This window comes from Nematostella vectensis, chromosome 13 (assembly GCF_932526225.1).
Source record: "Nematostella vectensis chromosome 13, jaNemVect1.1, whole genome shotgun sequence".
NCBI lineage: Eukaryota > Metazoa > Cnidaria > Anthozoa > Actiniaria > Edwardsiidae > Nematostella > Nematostella vectensis.
Genome location: NC_064046.1, coordinates 13,704,908 through 13,719,368, shown reverse-complemented (window position 1 = coordinate 13,719,368; position 14,461 = coordinate 13,704,908). Strand labels below are relative to the sequence as shown.

General features: G+C 40.1%; 2 protein-coding genes across 3 annotated transcripts in view; one reads left to right on the top strand and one right to left on the bottom strand.

Annotated features, from left to right (window-relative positions):
* Positions 1-432: 432 nt before the first annotated feature.
* LOC5503629 (peptidase M20 domain-containing protein 2) lies at positions 433-3,309 on the top strand. The gene is made up of 3 exons (XM_032371915.2): positions 433-805; positions 1,905-2,387; positions 2,769-3,309. Exons 1-3 carry the CDS (start codon positions 475-477, stop codon positions 3,155-3,157), a joined length of 1,203 nt encoding a protein of 400 aa, XP_032227806.1. The 5' UTR covers positions 433-474; the 3' UTR covers positions 3,158-3,309.
* Positions 3,310-6,949: 3,640 nt separating this feature from the next.
* Positions 6,950-14,461, bottom strand: part of LOC116611541 — a 14,710-nt gene continuing 7,198 nt past the window's right edge. For both annotated transcript variants that reach the window (XM_032371918.2, XM_032371919.2), the window contains exons 5-8: positions 13,777-13,864; positions 13,222-13,369; positions 11,390-11,522; positions 6,950-7,096 (exon numbers count right to left, since the gene is read on the bottom strand). In XM_032371918.2, coding sequence (XP_032227809.2) covers positions 7,013-7,096; positions 11,390-11,522; positions 13,222-13,369; positions 13,777-13,864 — 453 coding nt within the window. In that variant the 3' untranslated portion in view covers positions 6,950-7,012. The remainder of the gene's footprint in view (positions 7,097-11,389; positions 11,523-13,221; positions 13,370-13,776; positions 13,865-14,461) is intronic.

Sequence of the window (14,461 nt, the reverse complement as noted above, 5' to 3'; positions counted from 1 at the left end):
AAAGTGTGGCCTCTACTTTTTAATCTTTTGCAGTTTTAGTTTTATTAACTTCCATCACTGAATTTAAGAATTTCAATTCCATGGAAAGTCCCGCATACTAACATTTTATAACGGTGATATGTAAATAAAATTTCAGTTTGGAAGGAACTAATGATGCCGTTTTCTATTTAGGTTTTAACAATAATTAGCATTTCATATAATTGAAAATTGCACAATTTTCACGAGTGAGCATGCCCCCCCCCCCACCCCCAGACCCCTTACAATATTATTTAAACTCTCTGAAAATGGCCTTTACGTGGGGCGCACTTTTTCCATCTGTTGCACTTGCTAAAAATGTTTGCAATGTTTATTTGTTTTTCGCCCGTCCCCTTCACCCAGGCGCCTTATTTGCACAATTGACCATGTGGGACGGAGCCTGAAGACCTCAGGGTGACCGTATAATCTTTCTCTTTCTTTCAGTGGACCGGACGCAAGATGGCGGAGGCTGCATCTTTGAAGAAAATCGCGTGCGAAGCAATCGATAAACACGCCGCTGATCTCCGCCAACTAAGCAAACAAATATGGGAGAACCCAGAGGAGAATTTCGAGGAAAAATTTGCCCACAAAGTATTGACGGATTTCCTAGAAGAAAAGGGATTTGATGTCACGCGAAGTTGGACTTTAGAGACAGCGTTTGTTGCGCGTAGCGGAAATGGCGATGATGGACCATGTGTCGGTGTGATTTGCGAGTACGATGCGCTTCCCGAAGTGGGACACGCTTGTGGACACAACCTCATCGCTGAAGCTGGCGCTGCGGCTGGCATAGGTAAAGCAATGTAAATTGTGATGTAACAATGAATTTTTCCTCAACTGCCAAGAAATTGATATCCCTATTCTTAATACTGAAAAGCTCCTCTAAAATCATAAGCAATTCAAAATCTGTCAGAATAAGAAAAAGAAAAAAGAAGACTTTTCAATTGCCTAAACCTGCTGTGCTGAATCACAGGCTAACTTTCCGTGATCCGAGATCGGACCCTTCGTGAAGATCGTATGTTATTCGTGAAATCGTGTCCTTGTGACTGGTGATTTAGCTCAATTCTCTTACGTGAATCGTGATTTCAATCCTCAAAATTCGTGAAATGTGACAACCAATCTATATTATCATACGAAAGTACAAAAGATCAGTCATAGGTATCATATGGAAAAAGCATAGTATTTGTAGATTCCTTAATAACAAATTTCCCACGTTTTGGCCACCAAGGGGGGGGGGGGGGGGAGGTACGCAGCGTGTATGCGCCTGGGTACGCGTCTTCCTTTTGTGAGTGTAATTAGAGTCCACGGCTGTTTGTTGATCTCACATTCTTCTCTTTTTTTGTAATTTTGTGCCCATTTTCAAATTATTTCTGTGAAAATATTTTGTGAAAACATCTCTTCTTAGTTCTGTGTTCTGTTAAATTGTAAAAAATTGGTCCATGGTTAGTGATTGCTACCCCCCTTCATTCCCCCCTCCCCATATCCTATGGGCTATCTCAGTTTCTCCCAGTCTCTATTCTCTCTTTCTAGGCATGATTGAGTAGGATAAAACTCCAATGCCCCAAATCTTGTTCTGAAAAAATACACATAGGAAAGTTATGATAGTTTATCGTAACCTTTATTCTAGGATAAAATACAATTAGAGGTGATCATGAAAGTATTTAAGCCAGTTAGGGTACTGGGACTGACTGTGATAACCCAGAGGATGGTGTGTCAGGGCAAATCTTGCAGTTTCTATATGAACCACATGTGTAATGCACATTTGATCATAATTGAATGGTTAGATACTGGATATCAGATATTGTTAAAATAATTTGATTATTATTGTTATTATTAAGAAAAAGGGTCCCCTCAAAGCTTCAAAATAGTAACCAATTTGTTTCTTTTTATAGGAATAAAAGCTGCCCTGGCTGCTGCAAACAACAAGCTCGGCAAGCTCCTTGTCATAGGGACACCTGCGGAGGAAGGGGGAGGGGGCAAAGTCAAAATGATTGACAATGGCTGCTTCAAGGGAGTTGACTTTTGCATGATGGTCCATCCGGCGCCCATCGACACCACAGTTCCTCTCGTCCTTGCCCGCGATGCTGTTATTGCAACCTACAGGGGCCATGCCGCACATGCTGCCGCCTTCCCATGGGAGGGGATTAATGCCTTGGATGCAGTTGTTATGGCATATACTTCTATCAGTGCCATGCGGCAGCAGATGAAGCCAACTTGGCGAGTACACAGTATTATTGCTGAGGGTGGGGTCAAGCCAAATATTATCCCCGACAAGACTAAGTTGGAGATTTACCTGCGTGCACCAGATGACCAGGACCTCCAGCAACTCAAGGAGAAGGTGATTGGCTGCTTGGAGGGTGCGGCAAAAGCTACAGGTATGTAATTATTTATTTTAATCATATTATTACTTTGATATTCAAATGTAAAGTTCTTATTAACTTATGCTGTTGTATTGAAGGTATTATAAATAAAAGTGAATCTATTGCTTCTATTGCATACATTGAGCAGTATTGGCCGAGCCAATTTTAAGAGTGAAAGCAAAAAGTCTTACTCTATTTTATTTATAATGTAAGCTTAGCATATGCTAAAAGTGCCTTAATTTATGGACAGCATAATACTGTTTGTAATAGTCAAAAAAAATTTATAAACTTTGGTGATTATTTTGGTTATCTGCATGATTTGACTATTTTGAAGCTGCTGTATAAACTGTGGGTGTAAATGCCCCTTCAAATACAAAAAACATTTTTTTTCTTTAGGCTGCAGCCTTGAAATGGATTGGAACTGTGTCTACTATTCCAACATGGACTCCAACCCAACCATGGCAGCGACTTATCAGTCCCACGCAGAAAGTTTAGGAGTGGAGTTTCCCTCTTTGGAGGAGCAGAAAAACAAAATGATAGGATCAACAGATATGGGCAATGTGTCACATGTCCTGCCGTCTATCCACCCAATCTACAGCATCGACAGTATGGCCGTCAATCATTCCTATGCATTCACTGCAGCTGCCAATACTGATGTTGCGCATGAGAAGACCCTGGTGGCTGCAAAATCCATGGCCATGACAGCTATTGATTTATTGTGTAACAAGGAGTTAAGGGAACAGGCCAAGAAACAGTTCACTGCCACCCACTCAAAGATGGATTGAGAACACAACTAAAAAGAACATACAACGACTCATCCTTAGGGACCCAGGGCATGACAACGACAAGAACGCACTGCTCATATATTAAGGGAAAGGGAAGAAAAGCCTATCCACTCCCCTATGAAAATCTTAGAATAAAATGGATATGTGATGAATAAGTGGTATTTTTTTATCCATTTGTACACTGGGTATTTCCATACAGTTTCCATACCCAAAAGACAGGTGTCGTTTTGAAGTGTGAGGAAGCGTATTAAAAAGAAAAAAAACTTCCCTTTTTCTTGCGATGCATTCAGGATTTTTTCTTTTGTATGTCCTTGGATCTACCAAATACCCCAGGGCCGTAGCAGGCCTCAAAATATTGGGGGGCACAATACAGAAACATTAAGAAAGTATTGGGGGGGCACAATACAGAAACATTAAGAAGATATTGGGGGGGCACAATACAGAAACATTAAGAAAGTATTGGGGGGGGCACAATACAGAAACATTAGAAAGTATTGGGGGGCACAATACAGAAACATAAGAAAGTATTAGGTGGGCACAATACAGAAACATGAAAGTATTGGGGGGGGGGGGCACAATACAGAAACATTAAGAAAGTATCTGGGGGGCACGATGCAGAAACATTTAGAAAATATTGGGGGCACAATACAGAAACATAAGAAAGTATTGGGGGGGCACAATACAGAAACATTAGAAAGTATTGGGGGGCACAATACAGAAACATAAGAAAGTATTAGGTGGGCACAATACAGAAACATATGAAAGTATTGGGGGGGGGGCACAATACAGAAACATTAAGAAAATATCGGGGGGGGGCACAATACAGAAACATAAGAAAGTATTGGGGGGGGCACAATACAGAAACATTAGAAAGTATTGGGGGGGGCACAATACAGAAACATTAAGAAAATATTGGGGGGGCACAATACAGAAACATAAGAAAGTATTGGGGGGGGGGGCACAATACAGAAACATTAAGAAAATATTGGGGGGGCACAATACAGAAACATAAGAAAGTATTGGGGGGGCACAAGACAGAAACATTTAGAAAATATTGGGGGGGCACAATACAGAAACATTAGAAAGTATTGGGGGGGGCACAATACAGAAACATAAGAAAATATTGGGGGCACACAATACAGAAACATAAGAAAGTATTGGGGGGGGGCACAATACAGAAACATAAGAAAGTATTGGGGGGGCACAATACAGAAACATAAGAAAATATTGGGGGCACACAATACAGAAACATAAGAAAATATTGGGGGCACACAATACAGAAACATAAGAAAGTATTGGGGGGGGGCACAATACAGAAACATTAAGAAAATATTGGGGGGGGGCACACAATACAGAAACATAAGAAAGAATTGGGGGGCACACAATACAGAAACATAAGAAAGTATTGGGGGGGGGGGCACAATACAAAAACATAAGAAAGTATTGGGGGGCACAATACAGAAACATAAGAAAGTATTGGGGGGGACACAATACAGAAACATTAAGAAAGTATCTGGGGGGCACGATGCAGAAACATTTAGAAAATATTGGGGGGCACAATACAGAAACATAAGAAAGTATTGGGGGGGCACAATACAGAAACATAAGAAAGTATTGGGGGGGGCACAATACAGAAACATTAGAAAGTATTGGGGGGCACAATACAGAAACATAAGAAAGTATTAGGTGGGCACAATACAGAAACATATGAAAGTATTGGGGGGGGGGCACAATACAGAAACATTGAGAAAATATAGGGGGGGGGGGCACAATACAGAAACCTAAGAAAGTATTGGGGGGGGCACAATACAGAAACATTAGAAAGTATTGGGGGGGACAATACAGAAACATAAGGAAGTATTGGGGGGGGCACAATACAGAAACATAAGAAAGTATTGGGGGGGGGGCACAATACAGAAACATTAAGAAAATATTGGGGGGGCACAATACAGAAACATAAGAAAGTATTAGGGGGGGCACAATACAGAAACATTAAGAAAATATTGGGGGGGGCACAATACAGAAACATAAGAAAGTATTGGGGGGCACAATACAGAAACATTAAGAAAATATTGGGGGGGGGGCACAATACAGAAACATAAGAAAGTATTAGGGGGGCACAATACAGAAACATTAAGAAAATATTGGGGGGCACAATACAGAAACATAAGAAAGTATTGGGGGGGGGACAATACAGAAACATAAGAAAGTATTGGGGGGGGACACAATACAAAAACATAAGAAAGTATTGGGGGGGCACAATACAGAAACATTAGGAAAATATTTGGGGGGCACAATACAGAAACATAAAGAAAGTATTGGGGGGGGCACAATACAGAAACATTAAGAAAATATTGGGGGGGCACAATACAGAAACATAAGAAAGTATTGGGGGGGGACAATACAGAAACATAAGAAAGTATTGGGGGGCACAATACAGAAACATTAGAAAGTATTGGGGGGGCACAATACAGAAACATTAAGAAAATATTGGGGGGCACAATACAGAAACATAAGAAAGTATTGGGGGGGCACAATACAGAAACATTAAGAAAATATTGGGGGGGGCACAATACAGAAACATAAGAAAGTATTGGGGGGGGCACAATACAGAAACATTAAGAAAATATTGGGGGGCACAATACAGAAACATAAGAAAGTATTGGGGGGGGGGCACAATACAAAAACATAAGAAAGTATTGGGGGGCACAATACAGAAACATTAAGAAAATATTGGGGGGGCACAATACAGAAACATAAGAAAGTATTGGGGGGGGGGCACAATACAGAAACATTAAGAAAATATTGGGGGGCACAATACAGAAACATAAGAAAGTATTGGGGGGGGGCACAATACAAAAACATAAGAAAGTATTGGGGGGCACAATACAGAAACATTAAGAAAATATTGGGGGGGCACAATACAGAAACATTAAGAAAGTATTGGGGGGGCACAATACAGAAACATAAGAAAGTATTGGGGGGGGGGGGGCACAATACAAAAACATAAGAAAGTATTGGGGGGCACAATACAGAAACATTAAGAAAATATTGGGGGGGCACAATACAGAAACATTAAGAAAGTATTGGGGGGGCACAATACAGAAACATTAAGAAAATATTGGGGGCACACAATACAGAAACATAAGAAAATATTGGGGGGGGGACAATACAGAAACATAAGAAAGTATTGGGGGGCACAATACAGAAACATTAGAAAGTATTGGGGGGCACAATACAGAAACATAAGAAAGTATTGGGGGGCACAATACAGAAACATTAAGAAAGTATTGGGGGGCACAATACAGAAACATAAGAAAGTATTGGGGGGGGGCACAATACAGAAACATAAGAAAGTATTGGGGGGGGGGCAATACAGAAACATAAGAAAGTATTGGGGGGGGGCACAATACAGAAACATAAGAAAGTATTGGGGGGCACAATACAGAAACATAAGAAAGTATTAGGTGGGCACAATACAGAAACATATGAAAGTATTGGGGGGGGGCACAATACAGAAACATAAGAAAGTATTGGGGGGGGGCACAATACAGAAACATAAGAAAGTATTGGGGGGCACAATATTGGGGGGAGCACAATACAGAAACATAAAAAAGTATTGGGGGGAGCACAGCCACGCCTATACTGGTCATTTTCTTATATATTTGTTTAATATTGGGGGGGGCACGTGCCCCCTTGCCCCACCCCCTGCTACGGCCCTGTACCCCTTAGACTTTATCAGTGAGACCCAAACCCCAAGCCACCTCCTTATCAAACAACACCAATTACACATTTTATATCCTGTTACTTTAATCTATGAACCAGGTTTACATTATGTCCTGGAAATCATGTTATTCAAAATTTGTCAAGTTTAAAGGAGCATATCGCTGCAGCCTGTCCATTGATGGTGATTGTGAAGCTGACATCAACCTCTTTGATCTGTAAAAAACAACACATTGGGTTAATAAAAATAAGGGGGGGAGCGATGATTTCATTAGCCCAGCTCAAGAATTTTAGACACCGAAAGATTGCAATATTTTTTAGGGGGGGGGATTGTTGTGTTGCTAGCTCAATGGCTCCAACGTCTTTGATGTAGTTTTCATACTTGTGGATTTTTATACAAAATTGTTATACGGCCTGACACTTGATTTCAATGTAGCTTTGCGTTTTCTTGAATCTTGAAAATCTTGAATGTGAAATATTAAGATTCTCCTTAAAAGGCGATGTCATTATACAAGGCGATTTCAACGCACGTACGGGCAACTTGCAAGTCAGTTCGTTTTGGAGGACGACCAAAATGAATTTCTTAAACTTCTTAAAACCTTTCACTTATGTCAACCTAGCCAAAAGAAAGCATAGATAAACTTTCCAATTCTGAAAAGGGTAAAAGGGAATTAAATTTGATTGAAATCTGAATTTTCTACAGATCTTTGAAAATTTTCCTGGCCGCGCGAAAGGAGATTGAAACGAGTGAATAATTCCAAGTTTTTTGGGGAAAATCTAAAACAACGTATTTTCCTTAAATCCGTTAAAATTCAGAGACGGCAATACCGGACCGCTCACCTCCAAAGCTCGAAATAGTGAGTTGATTTGTAAGATGACCATCCAGAACTATGGATTTTTACTCACGTGGTTAAAGATCTTCACACTAAAACGGCATTTTATTAGTCATTTTATCTAGAATCATTGACTTTACGGAAAATCGACTTCAAACTCCAAGTGTTTTGACAATTTCCAGCCATAATGATTTTGCAACGCGCGCGACGATTTCAAGTTCGCTGAAAGTTTATTTGGGATAAAAAAAAGGCAGCAAATCGTCTCTTCATACGAAGGAAAACGACAAATCACTCTAGGAATTTACCTGCATAACCAGCTTAACGTATACACATTCAAGAGAAGTTCTTTAGTGAATATTTCTTATCGTCAAAATGTCGCTAAAATCTGATTCCTTAAAGACTTCTTAGGAAGTTGATTTGCTAACAAGAGTTGACCCTTATACTTTATTGTCGTGTTTTTTTTTTTTGTTTAAAAAGTATAACAGGCGAGCATACTATCTAATGTTATAAATGCAATAAAACTTCCCAAAACATCGCCTTCGTCAAAGCGTGGGCTGTTGTCATGACAAATGGCAGAAAATGGCGTCGCATGGAATCGAGGACGGTGGCTTATGCAAATGAGCATCTGTTCCGTAGACTGTTGGTTAAAACTCAGAAAATGTCTTCTTCGGAGGTTTATATATGCGCGCGCTAAACCGGTTCCCGTCGTCAGGGCGGAACATTACCGTTTCAGGTTATATTTGATAAACAATCTAAATAACCAATCAGAGATAAGTATTACTATGCCCAGCCTCACGCGGACACGCCTCAACTCAGAGTAGGAAAACAAAATGACGGTTTCGTCGAATGACTTCAATCATGTTGAACGCCGCTTTTTAACTCTCTGCTAGCAGTGATTTCTTCTTATCTGTTTAAGCGTTGGAAATACCCTATTTGTGTTGTTTTTTGGCTAAACTCCAGAATGCCCGTCCACATTTTTTTTTTTCAGTGGTCCGCGGTCAACGACTACTCATTTAAATACCCATAATGCTATGCAGGTTTGTGGGGTATCCAAAGGTCTACCAGAAATTGGCACTGCGGTCCACGGTGCAGCAGTCAAGCCAAATGAATATTAATAGATTTAACTACATTAACTCGTTCTTAAAAAATAACTATACTATTTGAAATAAAATACTACAACTGTGCATTACAATAAGTAATTAGTTTGGAATCAAAACCAATTAACTCGTTCTTAAAAAAATAATTTTTACAATTACCAATTAAAAAAATACAATCCTTTGCAGCAGTTTTCAGATTCATATGGCTTGGCTGCAGCACCGTGGACCGCAGCTGATGGCTCTTACACCCTCGGTGTAAGAACCATCGGAATGAAGACACTCCGAGAAGAAATTTTAGCTGGGATATTGAAACTAAAATAAATCTCATACAGAATGGCAGCGAGTCTCATAAAAAAATGAAGCTAAATCGTATACAGAATGGCCGCGAGTCACTGTTTATTGTATGCCATTAAAAGACACTACATTAAAGTACTATGTTTCAATGTTTATATTTGATCCTGGAATAGATAGATTTGCTATGATCTGTAAATCTCAGGGATGTCAGCCATTATCCATTGCTGCATTAGTTTGCTATTACTCGGTGTGAGAAAAGTCCTTACCACGAATGCTCACATTATGGCTTTTTATAGATTGATTCTAGACGTGGCACTTGTTTGAGGGGCTATGTAATGTGCTTATTCAATGAGGGGTGTATGTATACCTCGGTGTAAGAACCATCCCCAAAGGACTTCATTGTATTAAGCTCTGTTTTCATCATGATTCTTTTACCAAACAAAGGAAGTTTTGTAACACAAATCGTGCACAATACACAGGTTCTAAAACCAAGGTAGAGCCATTGAGGGATATTTCATTGTGTGTGCGGACAAATGGGAAAAAAGGCATAGAGTGTATACTAGGGTGAGGGAAAAGCATGGTAAGGGCAAAGGGGTGGTGACTAAAGGATATGTTACATGGGCTGTGCTGACACAGGTTGTGAAGACAAAGTAAACTTGTACCATGTTTGATTACTAGGCCTTGGAGATTCTAGGAGTAAGGGCGTGCAGTCATAAATATCATACTGTATGGAAAATAAATATTTATATTTGGTCATACTTCAGGCCCATTTTTTCTCAGTGCCCATTGCATAGAGTTTGTTTGTTGTCTTTTTTTTAAAAAAAGAATAAAATTCATTTGATCTAATAAGCAAATCTGAGTGTTGAAGCTCCCTTATAGCAAGATTTTGTATGTTTGGGGTATATAAAATTTAGGTTAGGGTATTTGTTTGGGAGGTAAGTTTCTTTGCTTGGTATATTTTATGTATAGAACTCAGGTTTGGGTATTTTTGGGGATGAGAAGAGGGGGCAGTAATTTTTCAAAAAGTTCTTATCGCAATACCATAATATGCCCCTCTACCATTAGATTCTAGAGGGGGCACTGGTTTGAGTGGCTATGTAATGCGCTTACTCAATGAGGGCTATTTTATGGTGTTTACAGACAAATAGAAAAAGGCATAGAGTGTAAAATTAAAGGTTGAGAAATGCATGGTAAGGGGAGTGAGGTTGTAATGACTGAGGGCGTGTCACATGAGATGTGTTGACACAGGGTGTGAAGACAAGGAAGTAAAATTGTACCGGGTTTGATGACTAGGGCCTTGGAGATGAGGAGCATAGAGTTTTTATAAAAGGGAATAAATAAATTAAATTTGATAAGCAAATTTCCCTTCTAAAACTTCATCTATAGTATTTTTTACGGGGCTGGCAAGTTTCGAGCTATTGTATGTTTTAGGAGTAGAACTCAGGTTTGGGTCACCTTTTTTTTTTGGGGGGGGGGGGGGGTGGAGCGGGGGGCTATCTATTCTTTGTGGAGTTTTGGGTATAGAATTCAGATGCGGGCATATTCTCAAGGTGGCACGGTTTCATTCTTTTGGGGGCATAAAATGTTCGTATCTGTAACCAACAGTCATGTTTACAGTGTCCCCCCCATGTTGTTGTTGTGGTCACAGGGCAAGACATTTTGGCAAAGAATGAGAAGAAGCCAATCCCCATAGACAAGGGGAGGGTACAATGCTTTTCGGCTATATGTTTAAACGGATTTTCATACCTATTCTTCTGCGTTTTTTCCCTGTTGAAGTAAAGACGTTGGGCCTTGACTTGCACATTCGTTCTCACAATTCAACCTCCGCTCTCCTCAACTTTCACCATACCTTTTGGGCACTCATTTCGGCTTGTGGTGAAAATTGTTTTAGTATTCCATGATCCTCATTTATCCTAGTCTAATCCTGTCAAGGTTCTAAGCCGTATAATTTGGTACATCACACTCATATTCCTCTTTTTTTAAACGTAAACATTACGAAAAGAGTTCGATTTTACGGCAGTCTCAAATAAAAGCGCTTAATTTGAAAAGGTTTCCCAAGCGATATTTTACTTTCGAATCCAGGAACTCATCAATCTGATATCAAACTTAGTATAGAGCAAGATATTTTGCTGTTTTGGTCACTTTTTGCGATGCGACGTCTCGCCAACAAAACAAATTCAAGTTTCAAACTCCGCGCGGCCATTTTATATATTTGCATAATGAAAAGGTAAATAGATATTATCAAAAATGGTCATGTACTGCACTGTTTAGTTACATCTACTCACCCCGTCCCTGTAATTTTGCAAATCATGTGGTAATGGCATCAGGAATGGTTTAGATAAACCCTTTTTAACCGGACAAGAATCGATCCATCCATCTGCCATCAAACCCTCACAAGTGTGTTCTGTCTTGGGGATGCTGTAGAGGCAAAAAAAGGCTGTCATAAACGACGGTTCAAGTAAAATGGCATAGAATATATAGATCATTTTTAGTGTAGCAATTCCCTCAAAAACATTTTTCCCCCATATCAAACATCTCCAATTCTTATAAGAATCGATCTTACACACATTACTGGCTAATTTTCTACAGGCAATTTTTAGGACATTGCTCTAATTTGTTTATTTTTCCAGTCACATGTTAAAACATTAAACAATGTTATGGGAGTGACGTTGTTTGCAGCTTAGGCTCACCAAGACCATAGCTAGCAACCAATCTGAAATGGGTATTGTACTTAGGGAAGTGTCATTATTTTTCCTACTTAGGGAAGTGTCATTATTTTTCCTACTTAGGGAAGTGTCATTATTTTTCGGTGGAGAGGGCTGCTAAGTTCATTTTTTTTTCGGTTAAAAAATTCAGACCCCCCCCCCCCATTTAAAGCCCAAAAATTGTGACCCTCCCCCAAAAAGGGGACCAAATATTAAGGCCCTCCCCAGAACAAAAAGAAGGTAAATCCATTAACTTCGTTCATGTAAATTTTCGGCCGTTTTTTCGGCCGTTTCGTATTTCACGAAAGGGAGTGATAAAAACTATTCAGGTACAGAATATTGAGAAAACGGGACATGCTTAGAGGAGACCCCTTAAAATAACCGGTTTACTTTATAAAAATTATAGTCTAGCCGTGGGATACTTTTTTCGCACGGCACTTGCTACCAGGAGGACCAAAATGATTGTATAAGCACTCTTGCTACGGTGCTGTGATGTACTAAAAACTAGACTGGGCACTTTGTCAAGAACAAAAAAATGCTCTATATTTTGTTAACAGGGAGATGTCCTGAATGTTGCTGTTTTCTGTTGCGCTGAGCACTTCTTCGCGTTCGGAGCACTATCACGAAAATGCAGGCAAGCGGACCATCACATTTATTTATTCAATTTTAAGGGGGTCTGGGGTTCTCCCCAGAAAAATTTTGAATTTCCCGACTATTAGGAGGCTTGGAAATTGATAAGAACACCAGTTCAAAAAAATAAGGCCCTTCCCTAAACCCTGTTTAAAAATTGAGTCACTCCCCCAAATCGGCGCTCAAAATATTGCAAATCCTCCCCCAAACATAGCAGCCGTCCCCCCGTTAAATAACGACCCTTCCCTTACCGGTACAAAGATATGGATATGGGAAGCCCGTCTATTTCTGCAACAAGGACTTTTTATTGCTGTTTCAAAGCTGTAGCAGGCTTCAAAATATTGGGGGACGCAAACAGAATCATAAAGAAAATATTGGGGGCACAGCCACGCATCTACTGGTCATTTTCTTATATATATATTTTTTTGAAATACTGGTAGGGAGTGAAGGGGGGAAACGTGCCAGCAGTGCCCCACCCCATACATATCAATCAATGGCTGTCGTTTTTCTTTATGGTCTGAAAGAGACTGGGGCGAGCGCGCGGGAGACCTGTGATATTCTTAAACGTTAGGGACTAGGCCATTTCCAAGATGGCTGCCAGCAAAATCGTAGTAAACACGAATTCCTGCAAGTTTACGTGGAAATTCCCGACTTACAAAGCTCTAGAGCCATAAAAAGCGAATATGTTATGTAGTGCCTAATGAGGAAATGGCCGAGCGAGCTAGAAAAACGACAGGTTTTTAAAACAAGATTGACTAATATGTTACCGCCCAGGATTTTACCTGTATGTCAATGGGAGCCCAATGGACAGGGCTGCAGTTGCTTGAGCGCTGACGGAAAAGGCGACGCCGGATGGAAGATCCATCTTTAGGTCAAATGTTCCCTCGAGGTTATTCCCCCTTATTTGAGGATTATGTAGCTGAAAAACGTCTAGAAGAGCAATCCATATTATTTACCAAAAATATATGAATAGATACTTGGTAGCCTAAAATACACAAAATGACTTTTTTGATATTGATAACCCCTTCCCTAGTGTCACGCAGAAATATGTTATACATGTAATGAAGACATATTTAGCATCTAGAAATTATATAATTAGCTGCCAACTTATCGGAAGCTAATAACAGGACAACTAGAAGCATTTTGTTTAGTTAACCTATCGCGTTTGACAGGGAAATCTAAAACGCTTGCACAGAAATTGCTTAGCAGTTCCTATTTTTAAAAAGATTGACCTTTTTCTCGGGAAATTTATTGGCGTGCCAGAAAGCGGTATAGTATTTTCAAATTATCTACGACAGCTCGCACAATATTGAAAGTTGCAGTAATATGTGTCTTACCTTGGCTGCGGCATATTGAGCTAGAGCCTGGATCAGCGAACAATGCGACCACAGCTACCAGAACCACAAGAGTACGGGAAAACACCATCTGCACCAATAGGAATATGTAAATACAATCACGTGACACATTTTGACCTAGGAAATTTAATCTCGTAAATTACCTAATAAACGCCCCCCATCTGAAGAACGCCTCTTTCTAATGAACGCCCCCCACCTAAGCTTCAAGTTAGTAACGCCCCTCTCTAAAAGCGCCCACTTCTATTAACGCCCCCCCCCCTTTCAATATTAAAAACAAACGGCATAAAAATTCCGGTAACATGATTCTACTGGGCTAGACTAGCTCAATGCTCAAGAAACGCTTGCTACAGCTAGGGTCATAACTAAAATTGGAGGAATCAGTTTACCTCATTATTATGCAAAATGGCAGCCATAGCCGCGGCGAGAGAACCACGCAGAAAACGTTCTTCTGTCGGCCGAATAATACTCCTACCTATGATTTATTGCGTTTACTGCATGCTAGAGGAACCCGGACGCTATGTTGTAAAAGAGAATCAGTGCGATCGTGGCGAGAAAATATTTATTTTAAGATTTACGGCCAACCTCACTCACGTGTGCGCCCGATCGATCTGAGAAAGTTGGGATTTTCGTTAGGTCCGGACGGTGTCAGCAAAAAAGGAAATACATC

Coding starts and splice junctions, on each gene's coding strand:
- LOC5503629 (XM_032371915.2), top strand. CDS start 475: ATGGCGGAGGCTGCATCTTTGAAGAAAATCGCGTGCGAAGCAATCGAT. Junction 806..1,904: donor TGGCGCTGCGGCTGGCATAG/GTAAAGCAATGT, acceptor TTCTTTTTATAG/GAATAAAAGCTGCCCTGGCT. Junction 2,388..2,768: donor GGGTGCGGCAAAAGCTACAG/GTATGTAATTAT, acceptor TTTTTTCTTTAG/GCTGCAGCCTTGAAATGGAT.